The sequence below is a fragment of the Nerophis ophidion genome, linkage group LG19 (genome assembly GCF_033978795.1).
Source record: "Nerophis ophidion isolate RoL-2023_Sa linkage group LG19, RoL_Noph_v1.0, whole genome shotgun sequence".
Classification (NCBI taxonomy): domain Eukaryota; kingdom Metazoa; phylum Chordata; class Actinopteri; order Syngnathiformes; family Syngnathidae; genus Nerophis; species Nerophis ophidion.
In genome coordinates, this window is record NC_084629.1 from 28,393,899 (window position 1) to 28,420,538 (window position 26,640).

At 38.6% G+C, this 26,640-nt stretch overlaps 1 protein-coding gene across 2 annotated transcripts in view; it reads left to right on the top strand.

Moving 5' to 3' along the window:
• Nucleotides 1-3,268: 3,268 nt before the first annotated feature.
• The window catches only part of tmtc4 (transmembrane O-mannosyltransferase targeting cadherins 4), a 54,350-nt gene continuing 30,978 nt past the window's right edge, over nucleotides 3,269-26,640 (top strand). Inside the window, exons 1-9 of one of the 2 annotated variants that reach the window (XM_061879753.1) lie at nucleotides 3,269-3,517; nucleotides 3,607-3,667; nucleotides 7,590-7,794; nucleotides 9,889-10,004; nucleotides 14,076-14,292; nucleotides 20,815-20,902; nucleotides 20,969-21,069; nucleotides 26,137-26,229; nucleotides 26,429-26,590. In XM_061879753.1, the coding sequence (XP_061735737.1) occupies nucleotides 7,633-7,794; nucleotides 9,889-10,004; nucleotides 14,076-14,292; nucleotides 20,815-20,902; nucleotides 20,969-21,069; nucleotides 26,137-26,229; nucleotides 26,429-26,590 (939 nt within the window). In that variant the 5' untranslated portion in view covers nucleotides 3,269-3,517; nucleotides 3,607-3,667; nucleotides 7,590-7,632. The remainder of the gene's footprint in view (nucleotides 3,518-3,606; nucleotides 3,668-7,589; nucleotides 7,795-9,888; nucleotides 10,005-14,075; nucleotides 14,293-20,814; nucleotides 20,903-20,968; nucleotides 21,070-26,136; nucleotides 26,230-26,428; nucleotides 26,591-26,640) is intronic. The other variant, XM_061879752.1, reaches the window with a different exon arrangement.

Sequence of the window (26,640 nt, forward strand, 5' to 3'; positions counted from 1 at the left end):
TTTGTTTTATGAGATGGTTAGCAATAATGGACGATGCTGCGAATAAACAAGACTTACATTTTGGGGCAGGCAAGACTTTTTACTAACGATTCAACTATAGCAAAAAGTGTTCATTAGCAGTTATTATAGCAGGATGCTTTAAAAATATCACATAGGGAATAACGTAAGATGTTAGAAATAGATCTTGACGCAAAACTCAGTGGATCGCCACCCGAGGGGGATGGTGACAAATTTATATTCTGTTTATAAATGTGCATAATACACTAGACGTGTTCTCTACGGGCACCTAAAGTATATTTGTCTATGCTTTGGGACCACAGTTGTGTAATGTCCCACCAACTTTGTTTTGCAAATGTAGAATTTGTTTCTTTACGAAAACAAACCACTTTATTAATGTTGTTTTTGTAATCTGTGGAGGATACCCCAGTGTGATCAGAGAAAAGAAAGTTATCACTAAAAGTAAACAAGTACACTCAACTTGTATTGTTTTAAGCCTTTAGCCGCTACCAGTGGCGGGCCGTGCGTTTCCCACCTAGGCCTTCAGTGATGTCCGACTTCAATGATTACATCTCAAAATACCATCATTGATGTCACCACATGACCCATCCATCCATCCATTTTCTTCCGCTTAGCCGAGGACGGGTTGCGGGGGCAGCAGCCTAAGCAGGGAAGCCCAGACTTTCCTCTCCACAGCCACTTGGTCCAGCTCATCCCGGGGGATCCCGAGGCGTTCCCAGGCCAGCCGGGAGACATAGTCTTCCTAATTTGTCCTGGGTCTTCCTCTTGGCCTTCTGCCAGTCGGACGTTCCCCAAACCTCCCTAGGGAGGCATTCAGGTGGCATCCTGACCAGATGTCCGAACCGCCTCATCTGGCTCCTCTCGATGTGGAGGAGCAGCGGCTTTACTTTGAGTTCCTCCCGGATGACAGAGCTTCTCACCCTATCTCTAAGGGAGAGCCCCGCCACCCGGAGGAGGAAACTAATTTTGGCCGCTTGTACCCGTGATCTTACCCTTTCAGTCATAACCCAAAGCCCATGACCATGGGTGAGGATGGGAACATAGATCGACCGGTAAATTGAGAGCTTTGCCTTCCGGCTCAGCTCCTTCTTCACCACAACGGATCGATACAGCGTCCGCATTACTGAAGACCCCGCACCGATTCGCCCGTCGATCTCACGATCCACTCTTCCCTCACTTGTGAACAACACTCCGAAGTCCTTTATTTCCTCCACTTAGGGCAAGCTCTCCTCCCCAACTTGGAGACATGGCCATTGCTGGAGAAAACTATACAGGAACACATTCACGCACTACTAGGCATTATACAAAACGGGTTATTTTCTGCCGCATTTAAATATCAATAAACCCGCATTAGCAATTAAAAACATATCTTATGTGTTCATGTCAAAATTAAAATTGCAAAAAACATAGTACATGTGGGTTTCACGGTGGCAGAGGGGTTAGTGCGTCTGCCTCACAATACGAAGATCCTGCTGTCCTGGGTTCAAGCCCGGGCTCGGGATCTTTCTGTGTGGAGTTTGCATGTTCTCCCTGTGACTGCGTGGGTTCCCTCCGGCTACTCCGGTTTCCTCCCACTTCCAAAGACATGCACCTGTGGATAGGTTCATTGGCAACACTAAAATTGGCCCTAGTGTGTGAATGTGAGTGTGAATGTTGTCTGTCTATTTGTGTTAGCCCAAAGATGAGATGGCGACTTGTCCAGGGTGTACGCCGCCTTCCGCCCGATTGTAGCTGAGATAGGCGCCAGCGCCCCCCGCGAACCCGAAAGGGAATAAGCGGTAGTAAATGGATGGATGGATATTAAACGTGGGCTTCACGGTGGGAGAGGGGTTAGTGCGTCGGCCTCCCAATAAGAAGATCCTGCAGTCCTGGGTTCAATCCCGGGCTCGGGATCTTTCTGTGTAGAGTTTGCATGTTCTCCCCGTGACTGCGTGGGTTCCCTCCGGGTACTCCGGCATCCTCCCACCTCCAAAGACATGCACCTGGGGATAGGTTGATTGGCAACACTAAATTGGCCCTAGTGTGTGAATGTGAGTGTGAATGTTGTCTATCTGTGTTGGCCCTGCGATGAAGTGGCGACTTGTCCAGCTTATACCCCACCTTCCGCCCAACTGTAACTGAGATAGGCGCCAGCGACCCCAAAAGGGAATAAGCGGTAGAAAATGGATGGATGGATGGATATTAAATGTGAAAAAAAATAAAGAAATTAAATTAATGAATTAACATTTCATCGCCTGGAAAGCTGAGCTAGCTTCTGTGGTGTCTTGTCTCACAAGATGTAGATAGTCTTTAAATATCCTTCTTGAAAATGGCCTCCCAAATATATGTGTTTGATTGATTGACTGATTGATTGAAACTTTTATTAGTAGATTGCACAGTGCAATACATATTCTGTACAATTGACCACTAAATGGTAACCCCCGAATACGTTTTTCAACTTCTTTAAGTCGGGGTCCACGTTAATCAATTCCTGGTACTGTCTTATCTAATCATAAAAGATGCAGACGAGGCGTGTTGGCTGACTTCTTAAAGTTTACTCCACAGACCACAGCGTGCTCATCAATAACATCCCACTGCATGTCTACATTAAACAACCTAAACGAGGTTACTGCACATGTGCTTCACTGCTGCGGCATGCTGGGTAATGTAGTTCTTATGTTACCTAGCTCATAACATCAAAATATTTATCTGCTTTAGGCCGCCTCGAAGGCCTTGCTGACAACAACTCATGATCTGATTGGCAATCGAATTATCTATCAACTGTATGTGCCTGTTCACTTACAGTGCACAGACAACTGCATTATTGATTCTGAAGGCCCCGGGGAGATTTGGTACAGCATGGCAACATAAGCTCACTCAATTCTGATTGGATAAAAACTCTATAACCTAAAAAGAACAGCACTGGAAGGAGCATAATATGACATGAAGAGAATATGAATATTTTTAAATATTTAGGGAAAGTAAATCAAAAATTACTTTTGTCTTTAATTATGATCATGATTTCTGGTTATGTTAGAAAGCCTTGCTGGCTCCGACGGCACACCATTGGCTATTACAAATAACTCACAAAATAAAAAATATGGAAACTTTTGTTTTAGAATGCCTTTGATGAACTTCACTTTTATTTTTTCATTTTTTTATTTTACGCATTGTAGCAGCAATTTTTATTTTTTTATTTTTATTTAAATATAATAGTGAGCGTCATTTCAATGATAACAAAAAATAAGCGTTACGACCAACCTATTGGCTGAAAATCAACACGTGACCCTGACGTACGCAGGAAGTATTTCAAGCAATAGCGTGGCCATTTGTTTACATCCGACCTCGGCCAGGAATTAGCCTTTTGCCATTAAAAGTGTCCATTTCTTCAGAATGCAAACATCATAATAACATTCCACGCAACGCCGACATTGCGGTTTCATGTGCACTGGCTGTGTTTACGGCTTCAACGGCAGCCCCGCTATTGTGGCTGGACATGCTAATAGCGCCGTGCTAGCTCGTAAGTACACCAATTCTCAAGGAAATACGAATTATTTCACCTTCTCTACAAAGCCTGCTTTACAAATTGTGCTTATATTTCACTCCCAGCTTACTGGCAAAGGAGATAACCCGAAAAGGATGTAACCTGGCACAAGCAACGCCAAGACAGGTTAGAACCCGGCCAATGCAAACATGCTTGATTGCATTTTTAGCCAGTAACTTGAGGGTTCCAGGTTCGATTCCTGCTTTCGTCATCCTAGTCACTGCCGTTGCGTCCTTGGACAAGACACTTTACCCACCTGCTCCCAGTGCAACCCACACTGGTTTAAATGTAATTTAGATATTGGGTTTCACTATGTGAAGCGCTTTGAGTCACTAGAGAAAAGCGCTATATAAATATAATTCACTTCACTTATTTCGAACATGAATGCATACAACTTTATTGCATTTTTTTTGTATTGCTTTAAAGGCCTTCTGAAACCCACTACTACCCACCACGCAGTCTGATAGTTTATATATCAATGATGAAATATTAACATTGCAACACATGCCAATACGGCCTTTTTAGTTTACTAAATTACAATTTTAAATTTCCAGGGCCTTTCTTTGAAAACGTCGCGTAATGATGACGTGTACGCAAGACGTCACGGGTTTTAAGGAAATATGAGCGCTACGCACACACACAGCTAAAAGTCGTCTGCTTTAACGGCATAATTACACAGTATTTTGGACATCTGTGTTGCTGAATCTTTTGCAATTTGTTCAAGTAATATTGGAGAAGTCAAAGTAGAAAGACGGAGTTGGGAAGCTTTAGCCTTTAGCCACACAAACACACGGTGATTCCTTGTTTAAAATTCACGGGGCTGAAACTTTCCTATGGATCAGAGCGGACATGGATCCCGACTACATGTCAACCAGCAGGTTTCGGTGGGAAAATTGTGGTTAAAAAGTCGCCTCTTACCGGTTATCAGCTGAGCTTGCGCCTCCCATACAGCTGCCGTCGACTTCCCCGAGACACTGCACGTCAACACCCGTCCGTGGACGTACACTTCCGACTATCAGGTACTGTTAAACTCACTAAAACACTAGTAACACAACATAAAGATAAGGGATTTCCCAGAATTATCCTAGTAAATGTCTCTAAAAACATCAGAATCCGTCTCAATGCAACGCGATTTCAATCGCGTTTTTTTTTTTTAACATTTTTTTTTTTTTTCTAGTCCGTCGCTATCAATATCCTCAACCACGAATCTTTCATCTTCGCTCAAATTAATGGGGAAATTGTCATTTTCTCGGTCGGAATAGCTGTTTTTGTTGGAGGCTCCCATTAAAAACAATGTGAATATGTGAGGAGCCCTCAACATGTTACGTCATCGTCTGCGACTTCCGGTAGAGGCAGGGCTTTTCTCCAGCTGCGAACTTTATCGTGGATGTTTTCTACTAAATCCTTTCAGCAAAAATATGGCAATATCGCGAAATGATCAAGTATGACACATAGAATGGACCTGCTATCCCTATTTAAATAAGAACATTTCATTTCAGTAGGCCTTTAATTTAGGTAGCCAGGGACTGCAGATAGAAATGAGCCACTTAGCTATAATCTGGTGCAGAACATACAGTGGGGCAAAAAAGTATTTAGTCAGCCACCGATTGTGCAAGTTATTCCACTTAAAAGGATGACATGGGTCTGTAATTTTCATCATAGGTACACTTCAACTGTGAGAGACAGTTGAGTTTATACCAAAAAGTTATATTTTGGTTTCATCTGACCACATGACATTCTCCCAATCCTCTGCTGTATCATACATGAACACCATACCTACTGTGAAGCATGGGGGTGGAAACATCATGCTTTGGGGCTGTTTTTCTGCTAAGGGGACAGGACGATTGATCCGTGTTAAGGAAAGAATGAATGGGGCCATGTATCGTGAGGTTTTGAGTCAAAACCTCCTTCCATCAGTGAGAGATTTGAATGGTTGACCAAATACTTATTTTCCACCATAATTTACAAATAAATTCTTTAAAATCCCTACAATGTGAATTCCTGGATTTTTTTTTTCACATTCTGTCTCTCACAGTTGAAGTGTACCTATGATGAAAATTACAGACCTCTGTCATTATTTTTAGTGGGAGAACTTGCACAATTGGTGGCTGACTAAATACTTTTTTGCCCCACTGTATCTGTTTTTGACCTAATGTTTCTGTGCATTGTCCCTTCAAATAAAGACTAAACGAAACGGGATCCCACTAAAATTGTGGCTTGTGTAATATTACAAAAAATAAAAACAAATATTTTATGTTTAAAAGTTGTCATTTTAATCATAAAAAATGGGTACAAAAAGTCATAACATTATGTAACAAGTCAGGAAAATAACTTAAAATTCTTCAAATGTGGTTTCTCGTGTATAGTACACGCAGGACAGGTTTTCTAGATCAGTGGTCCTCAACCTTTTTTCAGTGATGTACCCCCTGTGAATATATTTTTAATTCAAGTACCCCTAATCAGAGTAAAGCATTTTTGGTTGAAAAAAAGAGACAAAGAAGTAAAATACAGCACTGTGTCATCAGTTTCTGATTTATTAAATTGTATAACAGTGCAAATTATTGCTCATTTGTAGTGGTCTTTCTTGAAGTATTTGGAAAAAAAGATATAAGAATAACTAAAAACTTGTTGAAAAATAAACAAGTGATTCAATTATAAATAACGCTTTCTACACATAGAAGTAATCATCAACTTAAAGTGCCCTCTTTGGGGATTGTAATAGACATCCATCTGGATTCATGAACTCACAGTAATTTTAAACATTTCTTCACAAAAAAAGTAATCTTTAACATCAATTTTTATGGAACATGTCCACAAAAATCTAGCTGTTAACACTGAATATTGCATTGTTGCATTTCTTTTCACAGTTTATGAACTTACATTCATATTTTGTTGAAGTACTATTCAATATAAAGGATTTTCTAATTGTTGATATTTTTAGAATATTTGAAAAAAAATCTCACGTACCCTTTGGCATACCTTCAAGTACCCTCAGGGGTACACATACCCCCATTTCAGAACCACTGTTCTAGATGGTCGTAGGAAAGAACAATGTAACCCACCAGGCATCCTTTCATTTTGTATGATTGCATGCATTCTGTATGTTGAGTTGAGTTGAGTTTGTGTTTATTTGGAACATGCAAGCGTACAACATGATACGTCACAATTTCTACTTCCTCTATTCAACATGTTCGAAAAAGAATGGGAGGAAGCAGAGCTTATTTAATCCTACCCCTTTTCCTTTACATAGCAGTTGCTAAAACTTTTGTTCACTTCCTGTTCACAATTTATTCACAATATACTCCATTAGTAATAACAATAAAAATACATAAATAAATAATAATTGGCGAAGTAAGTTATATTTCATATGGTGAGATAAGTAAGATTATTTAGAAAATGAATGAATGGATGAGATAAATTCAGAATGTTTGTCATGGTTCTTTGTAAACATGTTAAGTTTGAAGAGTTTCTTGAAGTGGATCATATTAGTACATTGTTGGATTTCTTTGCTTAATCCATTTTATCATTTAATTCCACATACTGATATATTGAAGGCCTTAAGTGTTGTACGTGCGCACAAATGTTTTAAATTACATTTTTCTCTAAGATTTTATTTCTTCTCTTTTGTTGAATAATTGTTATATATTTTTGGGTAGCAGATTATAGTTTGCTTTGTGTATAATTTTAACTGTTTGCAAATTTACTATGTCGTGGATGTTCAGTATTTTTTATTCAATAAATAGAGGGTTTATATGTTCTCTATATCCAACATTATGTATTATTCTAACTGATCTTTTTTGTAACACCGTTAATGAATGAAGTGTTTTTTTGTAGTTATTTATGTGATAGAGATGATCTTAGAGTAAAGCTTGTGTTGAATGTATACAAAGTCCTCTCACCTCAGTTTTAGCTGTTTTACTTTCGAAAAGACAATGTAGGTGAACTTAGATCCAGAATTTAGTAGATTTCCAAATCAAATTTTGAGAGACAGCACCCTCTCTCCGTGGTGTGACTGCTAAACCCTTCCATGTCCCTCCTATCTTCTTAGGAACTTGGACGATGTTAAAAAGCCATACAGGTCCTGTTGCACCATGGCATTGTCTGAGCTTCACTGGGACCAGGATGCCTCCCTCCCCAGGCTGGGTCCGGTCCAGGCTAAAGTGACCGTGGGCATGGTGGCACTGCTGTGCTTCATCAACAGCTACGACGGGGAGTTTGTGTTTGACGATTCAGAAGCCATCGTCAACAACAAGGTAAAAACACTCACAGAGCGAAGCATAGAGGAACACATTTCCCTGAGAGAAATAAAGGAAACATGGATAATTGGTTCCAAGCATAGACAAAGGTTATTTTTGTACACGTTTAATAAGATATAGAACCATATATCAAGCATACAATTTAACAGCCACTAATGATGCAGGGAAACTGCAGTTTTTTTAAACTATGCCTATCATTCACAATCATTATGAAAGACATGATGACGAATGGATTAAAAAAAATATATTTTAAATATTAAATAAAAGTAAATAAAAGTTTGCTTCCAGTGGAGCCAATGGGAGCTCCATAATTCTGGACAAAAAATCAGATAAATAACCGTTAAACAGGGGCCAAAAATACTCCATTTACATTTCGGGACTTAAATATTAACCAGGTATTAGTGATATTGTTATTATAAGCGCTAACACAGACAAACCCTTTATAGCAGCGACGTAATCACTTCCGTGTGTCCTTATGTTTACATCATATCCTTTACACACTGATGTCGGTTTTTAAAACAGTACCGCCTGAGGGATCAAAAGTCCGTAATATCATCGCTTACGTGCAGTGATTTCTCCAGATTCTCTGAACTTTTTGATGATTTTACGGACCGTAAATGGTAAAATCCCTAAATTCCTTGCAACAGCTCGTTGACAAATGTTGTCCTAAAACTGTTCGACAATTTGCTTACAAAGTGGTGATCCTCACCCCATTCTTGTTTGTGAATTACTTAGCATTTCATGGAAGCTGTTTTTATACCCAAGCATGGCCCCAACCTGTTCCCAATTAGCCTGCACACTTGTGGGATGTTCCATATAACTGTTTGGTGAGCATTCCTCAACTTTATCAGTATTTATTGCCACCTTTCCCAACTTCTTTGTCACGTGTTGCTGGCATCAAATTCTAAAGTTAATGATTATTTGCAAAAAAAAAAGATGTTTATCTGTTTGAACATCAAACATGTTGTCTTTGTAGCATATTAAACTGAATATGGGTTGAAAATGACTTGCAAATCATTGTATTCCGTTTATTTTTACATCTCTAACACAATTTCCCAAGTCATATGGAAACGGTGTTTGTACATCAAGTACGTATACACCCTCGCGTTGCAGACAGGTAGCAGCATTGGTAACATTAGCTGTGATGCTAGCAGCGCCGTGCGAGTGGTAATACGAGAGAAAGAAGGTATGATAGAAGGAATAATTAATTCCCAAGAAAAACAGCAGGGGGTCCATCATCTGGTGGTGGTTTGGCTTCAAGTGGGAATATCTCGAACAGGCAACTGTAATTTGTCAAGTGTGGGCCAAAAGCGTTGCTAAAAAAAGTAGCATTACTGCTAATATGTAGCATCATTTGAAAAGTCACCTGCTAGAAAATGAAGAGTGTTTACTCCGCATGTCAACATCTCCGTTCGGTGCCACACATCAAAATGCAGAGGCAAACATTTTCCAGATCAACACCGTATGGAAAAAAATAGTCAACAACAGAATTTAATAATGTCCGTAGTAATCTACGGACTTACCACGAATTGATTAACGTGAACCCCGACTTAAACAAGTTGAAAAAATTATTCGGGTGTTACCATTTAGTGTTCAACTGTACGGAATATGTACTGTACTGTGCAATCTACTAATAAAAGTTTCAATCAATCAATCAATCAAACCACATAGCGAAGGACGAACACTATTTAATTTCCTATTATGCAGCTCATTTTTATTTGACACTGAAAATGTCTCTGACAATCTTGCAATTTCTGTTTTGGAAATTACATTAACGTTTGTGCCATTGCTTAATAACTGTTTATTAAATACAGTTTTGGTCAATTGACTTAGTTGTGATTTCCTTCTCTGCATAAAAGTTTAAAATGAGCATATATTAATGCTTTATGAACAAGAATGTAATAATGTAGACACATAGAATCATCATACTGCTGTTATTATATGATTCAAGTGTTCATTCAAGGCCAAGGCAAAATATCGAGATATATATTGTGTATCGCGATATGGCCTACAATATAGAGAGAGATATTAAAAAAAGGCCATATCGCCCAGCCCTAATTACAGACATAAATGCGTGTTTTTGTGTGGCAGGATTTGAGAGCAGCAACGCCATGGAGCAACATCTGGAGTAATGATTTCTGGGGAAGCAACCTGAGCAGCAACTCCAGTCATAAATCCTACAGACCTCTCACTGTCTTTACATTTAGGTCAGTATTCACTAAACCTTATTGGATGACATGGACACTTTGAAGGGGAACTGCATTTTTTTTGGAATGTTGCCTATTTACAATCGGTATGGGAGACAAGAGGACAAAATGTTATTTTTTTGGCTCGTTCTTGTTGCCTGGCAATGCAGATAATGGGAGCTGATGCCAACAATCCTTCCTTCATGTACCATAACCTGTATAACAACCAAAACTGTAGCGACTATGTTACTGTAAAAGCGAACACAGATGTACTCTTTTTCTAGCGTACTTTGGTATTAGCAATAAATGTTCATCTGATAACGGCTTTTTTGCAGATATCCGATATTGTCCAACTCTTAATTACCGATTCCGATATCAACCGATACCGATATACACAGTCGTGGAATTAATACATTATTATGCCTAATTTTGTTGTGATAGCCCGTTGGATGCATTAAAAAATGTAACAAGGTTTTTCAAAATAAATCAACTCATGTTATGGAAAAAAATGCCAACATGGCACTGCCATATTTATTATTGAAGTCACAAAGTGCATTATTATTTTTAACATGCCTCAAAACAGCATCTTGGAATTTGGGACATGCTCTCCCTGAGAGAGCATGAGGAGGTTAAGGTGGGCGGGGTTAAGGTAGGGGGTAGGGCGTGGCGGGGGGTGTATATTGTAGCGTCCCGGAAGAGTTAGTGGTGCAAGGGTTTCTGGGTATTTGTTCTGTTGTGTTTATGTTGTGTTACGGTGCGGATGTTCTCCCGAAATGTGTTTTTCATTCTTGTTTGGTGCGTGTTCACAGTGTTGCGCATATTTGTAACAGTGTTAAAGTTGTTTATACAGCCACCCTCAGTGTGACCTGTATGGCTGTTGAACAAGTATGACTTGCATTCACTTGTGTGTGTGAAAAGCTGTAGCTATTATGTGACTGGGCCAGCACGCAAAGTCAGTGCTTTTAAGGTTTATTGGCGCTCTGTACTTCTCCCTACGTCTGTGTTCCACTCCGTACAGCAGTGTTTTAAAAATTAATAAATCTTACTTTTGAAACTGGTACCAATAATTTCCGAGATAAATGATAAATGGGTTGTACTTGTATAGCGCTTTTCTACCTTCAAGGTACTCAAAGCGCTTTGACACTTCTTCCACATTTACCCATTCACACACTGATGGAGGGAGCTGCCATGCAAGGCGCTAACCAGCACCCATTAGGAGCAAGGGTGAAGTGTCTTGCTCAGGACACAACGGACGTGACGAGGTTGGTACTAGGTGGGGATTGAACAAGGGACCCTCGGGTTGCGCACGGCCACTCTTCCACCTCGCCACGCTGTCCCTGATATCACATTTAAAGCCTTTATCGGCCGATAATATTGGCAGTCCAATATTATTGGACATCTCTAGTAGCCGCATAAGCTAACTACGGAAATAGATAAGCTAGCTTCTATGTCAGCACGAAACTCGTTTGCGTCTGTAATGCACAACACTGCGTTAGGGACCAATCAGTACTGACTGAAAAACATGAACAATCATATTACAGTGTCTATAAAGTATTAGCTCACATGTCATGTTTTGTTTGTAAACAGCTGCAGTTGTAATAACACGCATGACGTGCTGCGTGGATCTTATTAAAGTGACTTACTCAATGGGCTGTTGTCCGTTTTGTTCAGCTGGCTGGGGGAGTTTCTAGATTAGTTTGGGTAAGCACTCCCTTTAAGTTTGCATAGCTTGGCTCCAAGTTCCACATTTACAGCGTCAAAGTCATCCCGACCTCACTCTCTCGGCTTCCGTTTGCTCCAACGTCTCACTCTTCCTTCGTGCTTGGTTCTAGAAGGAGCAGTTGATCATCCATATATTCAACTTTAAAAAGATAAGGTTGTGAATCCTCATTTGTCAAAAACAGTTGTCTTTGTTGTCTATTACCAAGTATGCCGTGATTAAAAAAACACTCATGTTTGTTTCCAGAATTAGGAACACACATTTGTTGCCAGATGTCGGAAGTGCGCCATAATGGAAACGGAAATAATTGTGCTGAGGAATTAGTTCAAGCAATGATTAAAATGACCAAAACACGGTAAATATAGCATATATATATATATATATATATATATCTATATATATCCATCCATCCATCCATTTTCTACCGCATATTCCCTTTTGGGGTCGCGGGGGGCGCTACTGCCTATCTCAGCTACAATCGGGCGGAAGGCGGTGCACACCCTGGACACTTGTGAAGGATATAATGTCATGGCTGTCTTGAGTTTCCAATAATTGCTACAACTCTTATTTTTTCGTGATAGAGTGATTGGAGCACACACTTGTTTGTCACAAAAAACATTCAGGAAGGTTGGTTCTTTTATGAATTTATTATGGGTCTACTGAAAATGTGACAACATCTGCTGAGTCAAAAGTATACGTACAGCAACATACATGATCAATTCTGGTGATGTAGAAAAGTTACAGTCAAATTAGCTTCATGGCATGGCCTCATTACTTCATGTAAGTGATTATGATTGACGACACCTGTTGATTTCTCTGAGCCCATTTAAACAGGGCTCTTGTGATGCCTTCATTAGACTTGGTTACAAACGTGAAAATGGGAAAGTCAAAGGAACTAGGCACAGATCTGAAAAAACAAATCATTGACTTGAACAAGTCAGGAAAGTGACTTGGGCCATTTCAAAGCAGCTTAAGGTCCCAAGAGCAACTGTGCAGACAATTGTTCGTAAATATAAAGTGCATGGCACAGTTTTGTCACTGCCACGATCAGAAAGGGAACGCAAGCTATCACTTGCTGCTGAGAGGAAATTGGTCAGGATGATCAAGAGTCAACCGAGAACTACCAAAAAGCAGGTTTGCAATGAATTGGAAGCTGCTGGAACACAAGTGTCAGTGTCCAGAGTCAAGTGTGTTTTGGTATCACAATGGACTAAGAGGCTACAATGCAAGAAGGCAGCCCTTGCTCCAGAAGCGACACCTTAATGCTCGTTTAAAGTTTTCTGCTCATCACAATACCCAGCAATATGTTTGGAGGAGATAAGGCAAGGCCTTTAATCCCAGGATCACTATGCCTACTGTCAAGCATGGTGGTGGTAGTATTATGCTCTGGGCCTGTTTTGCTGCCAATGGAACTGGTGTTTTACAGAGAGTAAATGGGAAAATGAAAAAGGAGGATTACCTCCAAGTTCTTCAGGACAACCTAAGATCATCAGCTCGGAGGTTGGGTCTTGGGCGCAGTTGGGTGTTCCAACAGGACAATGACCCCAAACACATGTCAAAAATTGTAAAATAAATGTAAATCAGGCAAGAATTAAGGTTTTAAAATGGCCTTCCCAAAGTCCTGACTTAAACCCCATTGGGAACATGTGGACAATTCTGAAGAAACAAGTCCATGTCAGAAAACCAACACATTTAGCTGAACTGCACCAATTTTTTTCAAGAAGAGTGGTCAACAATTCAACCAGAAGCTTGTGGATGGCTACCAAAAGCACCTTATTGCAGTGAAACTTGCCAAAGGACATTTACCGGTAACCAAATATTAACATTGCTGTATGTATACTTTTGACCCAGCAGATCTGGTCACATTTTCAGTAGACCTATAATAAATTCATAAAAGAACCAAACTTCAGGAACGTTTTTGTGACCAACAAGTATGTGCTCCAGTCACTCTATTACAAAAAAATAAGAGTTATAGAAATGATTGGAAACACAATAGAGCCATGACATCATGTTCTTTACAATTGTATGTAAACTTTTGACCACGACTGTATTTATATATTTCAATGTGTGTATTTATATAAATGTATATGACTTACAGTGTGTATTTAAAATGTTGTTGGAGGGTTTTGACGTTGCTTTTAAGGCTACAGATATATAGTGATTTCCATTTGCCACATCTTCCAAGGGATTTTTATCTTTAAAATCCTAAAAAAAAAATATGTGTTGTTATCTCTTATAATGATTGTGAACGTTTCAAAAAAGTGCCTGTTCCATTTAAACACATCAAAATACAACTACTGCATTGTAAAAATCAATAGGCAAAAATACATCATTATTAAATGAAAATCATCCGATTTCTTGTGCTGTTGCAGGTTGAACTACTTATTAGGGGGCGGTCTGCACCCTGTTGGCTTCCACGTGCTGAACATCCTCCTCCATGCCGTCATATCCGTCCTCATGGTGGACGTGTTCGCCCTGCTGTTAGGTGGAATAGCTCAGGACGAGAGCAGTTGCGCCCTGAACCGTGCTCCCAAGACGTCCCTGCTGGCCGCGCTCCTCTTCGCCACGCACCCGGTCCATACGGAAAGTGTAAGATCACACCGCTCACAACATTAGGTACAAAAAGTCAATATTCAAAAACAAGAAAAGAAAATACTAAAATTATGGGTATTTTATCTGAACTAAACACAATTATCTGCCAATAGAACCAGAAAATTTGGCTTGTCAAGACTTTCCAAAACAAGTAAAATTAGCTAACCTCAATTAACCCAAAAATTTCTTAAAATAAGTAAATTCTCACTAATAACAAGTGCACTTTTCTTGGTCGAAAAAAAAGACCTTTTTGCTCAATATGTTGAAAAATAGTCTTAAATTAAGTAAATGCTTGTGCCATTATCTTGACATAATGATATGCGCTCTGCATCATTTTTTTTTTCATGCTTGAAGTAAGAAATTATGACTTTAATAAATTTGTTTTATACTTGTGAGTGTTAATGACACAGTTTTGCATCAGTTGATATTCTAGTTTCAAGCATGTTTTACTCTCTATAGGTCCTATAATCTCAACTACATGCTGTAATAGCTTACTGAGACAATTTAGGACCAAAACCTTGAAAACAAGTAAAAACACTAACATAAAATCTGCTTAGTGAGAATAATTATCTTATCTGACAGAAAATAAGCAGATATCACCCTTATTTGAGATATTTAATCTTACTTAGATTTCAGTTTTGTAATGTACTCTTGCGTAACAAAATACAGAAGCTGCATAAACAATCCTGGCATTACCAGGAAAACAACAACAGTTGCATTCACTTCACAACTTGTGCATGTATATAGTGACACTCTGCTGCAGCATAACTTTATTTGTTTCTTTTTACCATGCAAGGTGGCGGTTGGCATTAATAATTGGCAGGCGGAATCCTCACATACATTATACGAAAGGACTCCATTACATGATAGAGCATCGGTTTGTGCAATAGAAAGTATACCACGGGCTTTGACTTTCTGCATTATTTGGGATCCCTCTGGTTATTTGGAGTTGCTTAGCGTACTCTTAAGTTGCTAGTTTTTTTTTTTTTTTTTTTTTTCTGTTTTCTTCTATAACTGGCCGGAGGACAGATCCCGTCAGTTATACGTCCAGTTTGAGTGGCCGTATATGTATGACCAAGCACATCTTTTATAGTCCCTTTATGAATTATTTTGGTAGTTATCATATTAAGGTGGCTGTTTCTGTTAATAACTGGTGAGAGGACAGATCACAAGGATCATATGCGTCCTGGTGAGAGGATTTTTTTGTAATTTTTTCGGCAGTTGTCAGTAAGATGGCTGTTTCCAATAATAACTGCCAGCAAGAGTGATCATATTGATAATTAGGTGTGCTGGAAAACTATTCTCATTCAAATAGCTACCTTTATTTATGATGACATTAAAAATCAATTCAAAATTTTCAATTATCGATTTTTAATGCTACATTGCCTTGAAGATGCGTTGATTCGCTTGTCGCTGTGGAATCTGCAGACACGGCTAAAATGTGTCATCAACATGCATTATCTCGATATACTGTAATGCAGGGTTTTTCAACCACTGTGCCGTGGCACACTAGTGTGCCATGAGATACAGTCTGGTGTGCCCTGGGAGATTATGTAATTGCACCTATTTTGGTAAAAAATATATTTTGCAAACCAGTAATTATAATCTGCAAATAATGTGCCGTAGTTGAGTGTCGTTGCTATCTAGAGCTCGGTAGAATAACTGTGTAATACTCTTCCATATCAGTAGGTGGCAGCCGGTAGCTAATTGCTTTGTAGATGTCGGGAACACGTCGTGTGACATGACGATGGTGTGTGCAAGTAAAAAAGTTATGTAGTGCTAATACCAAAAATAAACAAAAGGTGAGTGCCCTTAAGAAAATGTATTGAAGCTTAGGGATGGCTATGCAGAACAAAATTAAAACTGAACTGGTTACAAAATATACAAAAACAGAATGCTGGACGACAGCAAAGACTTACAGCGTTTTGAGCAGAGACATCATCCACAAAGTACACCTGTACATGACATGACAATCAACAATGTCCACACAACGAAGGATAGCAACAACTTCAATATTCTTGATTTCTAAAACAAAGCAGATGCGGGAAAAGCCACTAAAATAGGAGCGCAAGACAAGAACTAAAACACTACACACAGGAAAACACCAAAAAACTCTAAATAAGTCACGACGTGATGGGACAGGGCGTACTTTGAGACAAGAGCTATAGTGATGCATGCTTGGTTATGGTTGTAAGTCATACCCAACCACTTTTTATTGTCAATGTCGGCTACTGAGTTACATTTTTTTATGATTTCTGATGGTGGTGTGCCTCTGGATTTTTTTCTATGACAAACATGTTCCTTTGCTCAAAAAAGTTTGGAAAACACTGCTGTAATGCTAGTATTAAAAACTAACGTCAGCCAAATTTGTATGGTATATATCACACAACCCTTTTTGAATGGTGGATTTTGTTGAATCATTAATCGATTCTAAATCAAACCGACACTCTAAAAATCGGATTTGAATTGAATCGTGAGTCGTAAAATTCACATCCCTATCGATTATGCAACATGTCTATATTGGGCCCAAGTACGTGTGCTTGTGCAAAGGCTTGCAAAATGAGCGATTCCGACCAAAAATCTTATCCTGGAATAAAAACTAGTTGCATTGCATAGAAGGTACATTGACACAATGTTGTTTTCCAAGTTTAAAGATAGACCTGCCACCTCAATTGTTACCAATTAGGAAAGCTGACGTTCTCTGCTTTGAACTTGACCACAAAAAAAGTCACCTATGGAGACTTTGAAGCAGGTTAGATTTTTTTATTTTTGGTGGCAGTGTTGTAAACTAACAGTTAACTGAAACAGAGACACCCCTGGAACGGCGCATGGTGGCGGCTGCGTTTGGTCTCTGTGTCATTCTGAGCGTCGCCACACTATACGTGCAGTGGTTCCATGCCAAGAACAAAAAAGGCCATCTCAGCTGGGAGCGCCAGGACCAAGGCGCGCGTGGCCGTGTCGCCTCGCGATTAGCCGCGTCAGGATGCTTATTGACCCGCCAGCATGTGCGTGTGTGCGTTTTTTCGCTAAGCATGGCTGGAAGGCGCCGGCTTTCTCTGCCTTTTCTCTTTAATCATGCAGGGCAAGAGCGGGGTGGCCGTAGGTTTGGACTTGCTGTACGTATCAAAGCAAGGCAGCCCCTGTGATGCCAAACCATACTGTACACACACACAAACAGGAGGGATTAATGAGAGTCTTTGCTCCTCTGAGTAATCCTCAACACACAACATAAAAAGTGCAAGGCAGTCAATTATCAAAACTAGAATAACCCTGCAGATCACAGTGTGCAGTTCAATGATTAATAGTACGATCAGCCATGTTACCAATAGTAAATAAACACAACAAATCCTGTGTTTGCATCCTTTATTTGGATATTAACCAATATTTTGACATTTTGAAAAACATACTCTATGTCCTGCATACAGTATGAATGGATTCTGCATTGTTAACTGTGATATTAGGGAAAAGGCGTGAAAAAAGGCTGTAAATTAAGTAATTTTGTAATAGATAAGATTGTTTTTCTTTGACAAATATGTACATTTTTAAAATGATATAGATAACTGCCTGCAATAACCTTCATCAGTACCCGCTTTCAGTTAAATCAAAGAAAATGTCCCAAAATTCAAGTAAAAAAAAAAAAATTTATAAAATATATCCCTCAGGCAGTACTGCATCAAAAAAAATATATTATATTTATATATATATATATATATATATATATATATATAAATATATATATATATATATATATATATATATATATATATATATATATATTAGGAGTGTAACGGTACACAAAAATTTCGGTTCGATACGTACCACGGTTTAGAGGTCACGGTTCAGTTAATTTTCGGTACAGTTAGAAAACGAAAAAAATATGAATGTTTTGGTTATTTATTTACCAAATTTGTAAACAATGGCTTTATCCTTTTATCATTGGGAACACTATAATAATTCTGCCCACGTTAATCCACATCAAACTGCCTCAAATTGTTGCTCAGATTAAATAAAATTACAAAACTTTTCTTCTACATATAAAAAGTGCATCATTAAACAGTTTCAAGTCAACTCATCATGCTTAGTTTATCACAGCATTTGGGAAGCCTGTAGTTGACTTTTATTATGTAAATGTTATATTTTCATCAACATGTGATAGCAAGGACCCTGCCATTCAAAGCTTTTCTGTCTGTAAAAAACACACACACACACACACACACACGTCTTGCCTACTTTGTGTGGCCCCACGTTTGGTTCGTAGGTTGAGAGGGCCCCCCTTTCCACTACAGCTAAAATGATGAAAAATATATATCTAGCACTTGATGGGAGTAGAGAGTTGCAACTTCACTTCAGAATGCAAAACACACAAAGTAAAAAAAAAAAAAATGTACTTCTGTAGTTGTGAGGACCAACCACTGTTGCTCGGTAGATTTCACTGTACACACACTCAGTAATAAGTTATGTGAGATGGCCGTTTTTAATGTCTCACACACACACACACACACACACACACATCGCAAAATCAGCTAACGTTACGCTAAAAGCTAATTGGCCTTCACCTCAAGCCCGAACTGCGAGCGAGCTGAGCTGCAGTTTAAGTTTCTAGAAGGTCAACCGGCTCATAGTTATGTCAGTAGTAGTTGACTGGGAGGTGTTTATTATCATATGCTCACCTGCTAAACACCAATCTGCTCGACGCTGAATCATTTACTACATGCGCTCTGAATACGCACTGCTAATTGGCTGTTACCGCTATTATGTAACCAATCAGATGGTTGTGTGGGTCGGACAATGCTGGGTGCTGAGACAAAGGCAGAAGAAGCAAAGCAGCTTGTTAAGACTTTAGCTTAGAAACTCGTTCGGTACACCCCTTACTGATCCGAAACCCCGGTACCGTAACGGTTCAATACAAATACACGTACCGTCACACCCCTAATATATATATATATATATATATATATATATATATATATATATATATACAGTATATATATATATATATATGTACTGTAAATATATGTTATGTGTATGTGTGTGTGTGTGTGTGTATATATATATATATATTTTTATTTATTTATTTATTTATTTTTTAATATAAGATTAGGTAAATTATGAAGTGAATGTTCTATATTCAATCAAACTTTATTTATAAAGCACTTAACATACATAAAAACTTTGCAACACGAAGGTCTTTACAGACTTAAAAACAATGCCCTGATTATCCACATCCGCCATTATTAATCACATATACATCAACATACACAAACACACAAATGAAAGCATGTCTGTATACGGAGGAGCCAGGTGAAGAAACACTATCACAGGAGCCATCTGCACCAGGAGATCATCAGACCATGGTCACCAGGACGCTGACTCAAACATGGACGATAATCGCAGATGTCGTGGGCTTCCTGTGAGGAACGCTGGAAAGTAAAAATAACAAAACGTGTAAAATAGTATGAACTATGAGTAAGAATAAATGATATTGCACCTCATATGCAGATGCAGTAGTGCCTCAATTTACGAGCTTAATTGGTTCTGTGACGAAGCTCTTAACTCAAAACACTGAAATCAAATCGCCCATTGAAATGAATTGAAATCAGCTAATTGGTGCATGCTCTTCACACCACAGCAAAACACCGCAATGTAACATGCATTTTACAAAAAAACAACTTTCATATAAGAAATTTTGTACGAAAAACAATAAAATAGTATGTACTACTAACAACTACAGTAGTTTTATAAAGTATTTTAAAAGTTATTCTCTATCAAATTATAAGCAGCTTCTCCATATTTCTATATTTACAAATGTCTGCCGTTTAAATATTATTTTGAAATTAGTGGTTGCCATTTTAGACTCTTCCTGCTTCAATATGGTGCATGCTCGCAGTGATACACTCGAATTGCTTCACCATGTTGTTGATTTTTTTTATCTTGAATTCAATGTATATCCTTCCCATGCTTCTCAGCACTGTCTTTAATACTTGTGTTTTTCCTTTTCTTCATTGGAAAAACAAAGTTATTTCCATTTCGAGCTATAAGCTAGTAAGACCGGATGTTTTGGTTGGATTTTACAGGGTTCATTGTGGCATTTGCTACGCCAACTAATGGCGGGCATGCTTGTAACTCAAATGTTTGCTTGTTATTTAAAGCATAACAATTAACAGCAGCACTCTTATCTCAAAACACTCTTAAGTTGAGCCACTCTTAAGTTGAGGTACCACTGTATGCACATGTACTTTTTACCCCTCAAGACACTTTTGTCCTTAATTTGTTGCTCAAAATTAATCACGGTATTTAAAACATGCCTGTAAATTTCACAATGTAAATAAAAATATTCTTAATATGTTAAATGTCATTAAAACTATTTACCTGGATCTGCACTAAGGTGACTGTATGTACAGTACATGTCTGTATTTAATTAGACTCACTGTATATATGTGCTCTTGTAAGGGTAGCACATATAGTATATAATGGATCTGCTTAAAAATGATTTTAAATCATCCGTATTGTCCAAAAAAGGTGGCGGGCGTCGTCGGTCGAGCGGACCTGCTGTGTGCGCTCTTCTTCCAGCTTTCCTTCCTCACCTACTGCAAAGCCTTCAACACAGGTAAGTGCAGGACATTTATCCAATCACGCCTCCTTTTTCCTCTTCCCTTTTTGTTTATACTTTCAGGTGTGGACAAAGCTGGCGGCTTCTCCATGCGTTGGATTGTGGTCAGCCTCTCTCTGTGTGCCGCCGCCATGCTTTGTAAAGAGCAAGGCATCACCGTCTTGGTAAGAAATCTTCTTTCATATAGACAAGCAAGTTGTTGGTAGTTAGGTGCCGTTTTTAATCATTCTTTGGCCAGAGCTTCTTTTAGAACAAAACATACTGCTCCTGTGGCAGTATCCAGGGTCAAGTGGGACAAAAAAAAAAAACATATTTAAAAAAAAAATACTTAAATGTGTCACTATGTCATTAATTTAATATATAAATTGGTAATTAAATGTGTCATTAATTTGTTTCACGTAAAAGTACATTTATTTATTAATTTAACCAATTATTCAAATATTTCACTCTTTTTTTAACGATTGAATTCACTATAAATTATTGTTTTTTCTTGATTTGATTACAAAATCCAAAACCAGTGAAGTTGGCACGTTGTTTAATCGTAAGTAAAAAAAGAATACAATGATTTGCAAATCCTTTTCAACTTATATTCAATTGAATAGACTGCAAATACAAGATATGTAATTTTCCTACTGAGTAACTTATTTTTTTTTTGCAAATAATTATTGACTTAGAATTTTATGGCAGCAACACGTTGCAAAAAAGTTGTCACAGGGGTATTTTCACCACTGTGTTACGTGACCTTTCCTTTTAACAACACTCAGTAAACGTTTGGTAAACTGAGGAGACCAATTTTTGAAGTGGAATTATTTCCCATTCTTGCTCGATGTACAGCTTAAGTTGTTTAACAGTTCGGTGTCTTCGTTGTGGTATTTTAAGCTTCATGTTGCGCCACACATTTTCAATGGGAGACAGGTCTGTACTACAGGCAGGCCAGTCTAGTACCCGCACTCTTTTACTACAAAGCCCAGCTGTTTTAACACCTTTCTGAAATAAGCAGGGGCATCCATGAAAAAGACGTTGCTTGGATGGCAACATATTTTGTTCCAAAACCAGTATGTACCTTTCAGCATTAATGGTGCCTTCACAGATGTGTAAGTTACCCATGCATTGGGCATTAATACACCCCCATACCATCACAGATGCTGGCTTTTGAACTTTGCGCCTATAACAGTCCTGATGGTTCTTTTCCTCTTTGGCCCGGAGGACATGACGTCCACAGTTTCTAAAAACAATTTGAAATGTGGACTGGTCAGACCACAGAACACTTTTCCACTTTGCATCAGTCTATCTTAGATAAGCTCGGGTCCAGCAAAGCCGGTGGCGTTTCTGGGTGTTGTTGATAAATGGCTTTTGCTTCACGTAGTAGAGTTTTAACTTACAGTGGTTTTCTGAAGGGTTTCTGAGCCCATGTGGTGATATCCTTTACACGCTGATGTTGGTTTTTGATACAGTACAGCCTGAGGGATAAAAGGTCATGGTCATTCAATGTTGGTTTTCGGTCTTGCAGCTTACGAGCAGGGTTTTCTTCAGATTCTCTGAACCTTTTGATGATATTACGGACCATAGATGGTGAAATCCCTAAATTCCATGCAATAGCTGGTTTAGAAATGTTGTTCTTAAACTGTTCGACAATTTGTTCATGCATTTGAAGACAAATTGTTAACCCTCGCCCCATCCTTGTTTGTGAATGACTGAGCATTTCATGAAGGCTGCTTTTATACCCATTGATGGCACCCACCTGTTCCCAATTAGCCTGTCCACCTGTGGGATGTTCCAAATAAGTTTTTGATGAGCATTCCTCATTTTTCTCAGTCTTTTTTGCCACGTGTGCCAGCTTTTTTGAAACATCTTGCAGGCTTTAAATTTCAAATGAGCTAAAATTTGCAAAAAATAAAAATTTTTACGAGTTCGAACGTTGCAGTGTATTCAATTGAATATAAGTTGAACATTATTTGCAAATCATTGTATTCTGTTTTTATTTACAGTTTACACAAGGTGCCAACTTCACTGGTTTTGGGTTTTGTAGTTATTTCATGATTTTTTTCAATTATGTCAAAAACCTATGAATGAATTTATTTGTCAAAGTCAGTGGGCGGATCTTAGCACCTGATTGGCTATCCAGCACATGCACTTGTCTGTGGAACCCTTTAAGTACTTGTGGAAATCTTGGTCTGAAAATGCGGAAATAACTACCATTCCAGTCAATTCCTTTACTTCAACTGCACTTCCTGCTTCAGCATACTACGCATTGTCTAAAACATCTACCCGCAACTTCCAAAAATATATGCGTATATCATTCTTAGGTCCTATGAAAGACTTCAAAGTTTCAGGCTTTAGATCAAAGCAATCATTGGACTAGATCAGTGTTGGACCCGCCGACTGACATCGACGGCTGAGTTTGGCAGATAAAATAAATTCATTCACAGGTTCTTGCATTACTTGATTTAATCATGAAATAAATAATTAAATAGAGAAAAAAATTAATCATGAAATCAAGTAGGTAAATTTGACAAATAAAAAAACGCTCACTCACAGATTTATAAAATATTTAAATAAATCATTAAATAACTAACATAATTATAAAATCAATAATCAAATGAATAATTGATGATTAAATATAAAAATAATTAATTATAATTAAATATACTTTTACATAATGTAATTTATGACACATGTATGTATTTAATTCCAATCGTAATTAACCATTGACATAATTAAGTAAATATTAAATGTTTTTATTTTGTCTTTTTAATTTTGCCCCATTTGACTTTCCTCAGGAAAGATACATTCAGGTTTTATTTTATAAATCGATGGAAAAGCTCAAGTCTGCTTTCTTCAGCGGCACATTAAAATATAAAAAATAGATAAAAGTATTAGATCCACTTTAAATAATTACTCACAGGGCTGGGCAAAATCGTTTTTTTTTTAAAGTGTCAAGTATGCTTTCCTTTTTGAGTATTTTTGAGACCTTTTGGTGTTGACCTCTATATGTATGATGAGATTATTGCCGTTCTTTAAGAAGCAAACCTTTTAATCAAATGAATAATAGGATATTGAGACTGATTTGGTTGATTTAAAGATTCTTTTTTTATATATGAATGAAATTGTAAATGGGTATTTGGTGGGTAGATTTGCAGCTGAAACAGGCTCAAGCGACCCCCCCCGCAACCTCAAAAAGGACAAGTGGTAGAAAATTGATGGATGGATGGATGTATTGTACTGTATTTTGTATATTATATAATGATGTATATTTTAACTGTGGGTCCCTGTCCATAAGCTGTGTGCTTCTAGGGAGGACCTTTTTTGCCGAAGGTACTCTGATAGTAACAAAAGAAAGAATAACGACATACAAAACTATGTCCGTCTGTAAATAAAAAAAAATAAAAGTTGCTAAAAAAAATGGTGCAGGAGCTAGAGGAAAATCGAGACAACCTGCTAAGCTAACTTCAGTTGTGTTAAAATGCAAAATGTTGTGATGGAATGTACGTAGCTGAATTTTGAGGGGAGGCTCACTGTACCACATTAAAAAAAAAAACCTTGGCTCAAACTTTAACTTGCCCCTAAAACATTATTCATATAGAAAAAAACTTACTGGACAATTTGGGATTTTTAATTTTGCAGGACTTTTTTCTTCTGTTGGTTTCTATTCGCATATCATATCGTAAAGCAAGGCTCTTGAAGGCATGCCTTGAAAAGATTGTTAAATAACAATCCCCACTGGCCATTATACTGGATTAGCTATATCATCAAACTTATAGGCATGTGAAATGTCTGTGAAAACGTGGAAATCCGCGTTCAAAACCTTTTCAGGCTTTCTTACATAAACAATAATGAAATAATCCAAACTAAATTTGTTGAACGGTTACCTCAGTTGTGGGTTCTCGCTGTTCCTCTTGCTTAAACGGCGCACAGAATTGCAGGACCGAGAGATGATTGGGTCGCCCAACCAGCTCGCTAGTTAGCATCATCTAGTGAGCTAGCCTGTCGTCGCCCGTGTTCGCTCTCCGAGGCACAACGTTCTACTTTCTACTTTACTGCTCATCATATTTGGATGATTACAATCCGAACACTGTTAGTTCCTAACCTGTTTTGTTTTAGAGTATTTATTAGTAGCCAGCAAAAAGGTGTATTTTTGACGTGTAAACCGGGGTCACAACACTGGGGGTGGCTATAGGACATGGTTGTCAAATGGGAAAACATTTTTGAGTTCTTTGATAATAACGTTAGTAAATTATCTGCTAAAAATATTAATCAATCAATCAACCAATGTTTATTTATATAGCCCCAAATCACAAGTGTCTCAAAGGGCTGCACAAACCACTACAACATCCTCGGAAGAACCCACATAAGGGCAAGGAAATCTCACACCCAGTGGGACGTCGGTGACAATGATGACTATGAAATACCCCCCAAATTTTGTGGTACATCACATGGTACATCCATCCATCCATTTTCTACCGATTATTCCTTTTGGGGTCGCAGGGGGTGCTGTAGCCCAGTGGGGGAGAATTTTTTTATTTGTATTATTTTTTTTTTTAGTCAGGAAAAAGGGAGTTTTTTTGGGTTGGTGCACTAATTGTAAGTGTTTCTTGTGTTTTTTATGTTGATTTAATTTTAAAAAATTTAAATAAAAAAATATTCTGCGGCCCGGTACCAATCGGGCCGTGGCCTGGTGGTTTCGGGACCACTGCTGTAGCCTATCTCAGCTGCATTCGGGCACAAGGCGGTGTACACACTGGACAAGTCGCCACGTCATCGCAGTACATGATACATGTAAGTGTCAAAAAGACAACCAAAAGAGATTTTAATAAATCTAAAGGTAAAATGATTTAGATGTTCCAAATTTTCTATCGGGGTTTGCTTGTCAGCACTTTTTTTTGATAGAAATGTTCCTCTTTTTTCCCTCGTTTTTTTTCCTCAAAGGCTGCTCACGTGCCTGGAATTAAATGCTATCTCTCCCGTCTGTCGTTGATTGATGTATTTTTATGAAATATGATGGGGTGATAGTTTTTTTTCGCTTATAAACTGACATAATCTTCAGACATGAACATAATTATTTGTCTTGAAAAAAGAGGAGCAACACAGATACATCCTGTCGAGAATGTCTTCCTCGAAGAGTTGTTAGCTCCATATCCACTTCCTGTCGCGGTGGCCTAATACTGTTATATGAGCTAATGCCTCCTTTTGTTGCTGACCTATATGATCGTCACCTCTTGGTTTTCCTCCAGGGTGTAAACGCAGCTTTTGACGTCCTGGTCATCTGTAATGTTGACGTGTATGAACTGAGCCAGAGGCTACTCCTCAGGAAGACCCCACTTGATGTAAGTTACAGTAACCCCTCCCCCCACCACCACAACCCTCCCTCTTGTCATAAATGATGCGCTTCCCCCCGTACGATTAACGTCACATCACATACATTGCGTATGCAAAGCCGCGATAATTAGAGTCAGACAAGCTCGCGTGCAAAGTATGCACGTGCACATACATACTGTATATGATGTATGTGATGTTGTGTGACAGGCACGCCACATGCTGCGGAGCGGCCTGCTGTCGCGATTGGCCCTGCTGGCTCTGGGAGGCCTCCTCATGCTCTACGCCCGCTGGAGGATCATGGGAACTGGGCCGCCGGCGTTCACTGAAGTGGACAACCCCGCCTCGTTTGCGGAGAGCGTCTTTCTGAGAGTGAGAGGACCTTTTTGAAGGAGGAGGCCTGTCCAATCGAAGCAGTCCTG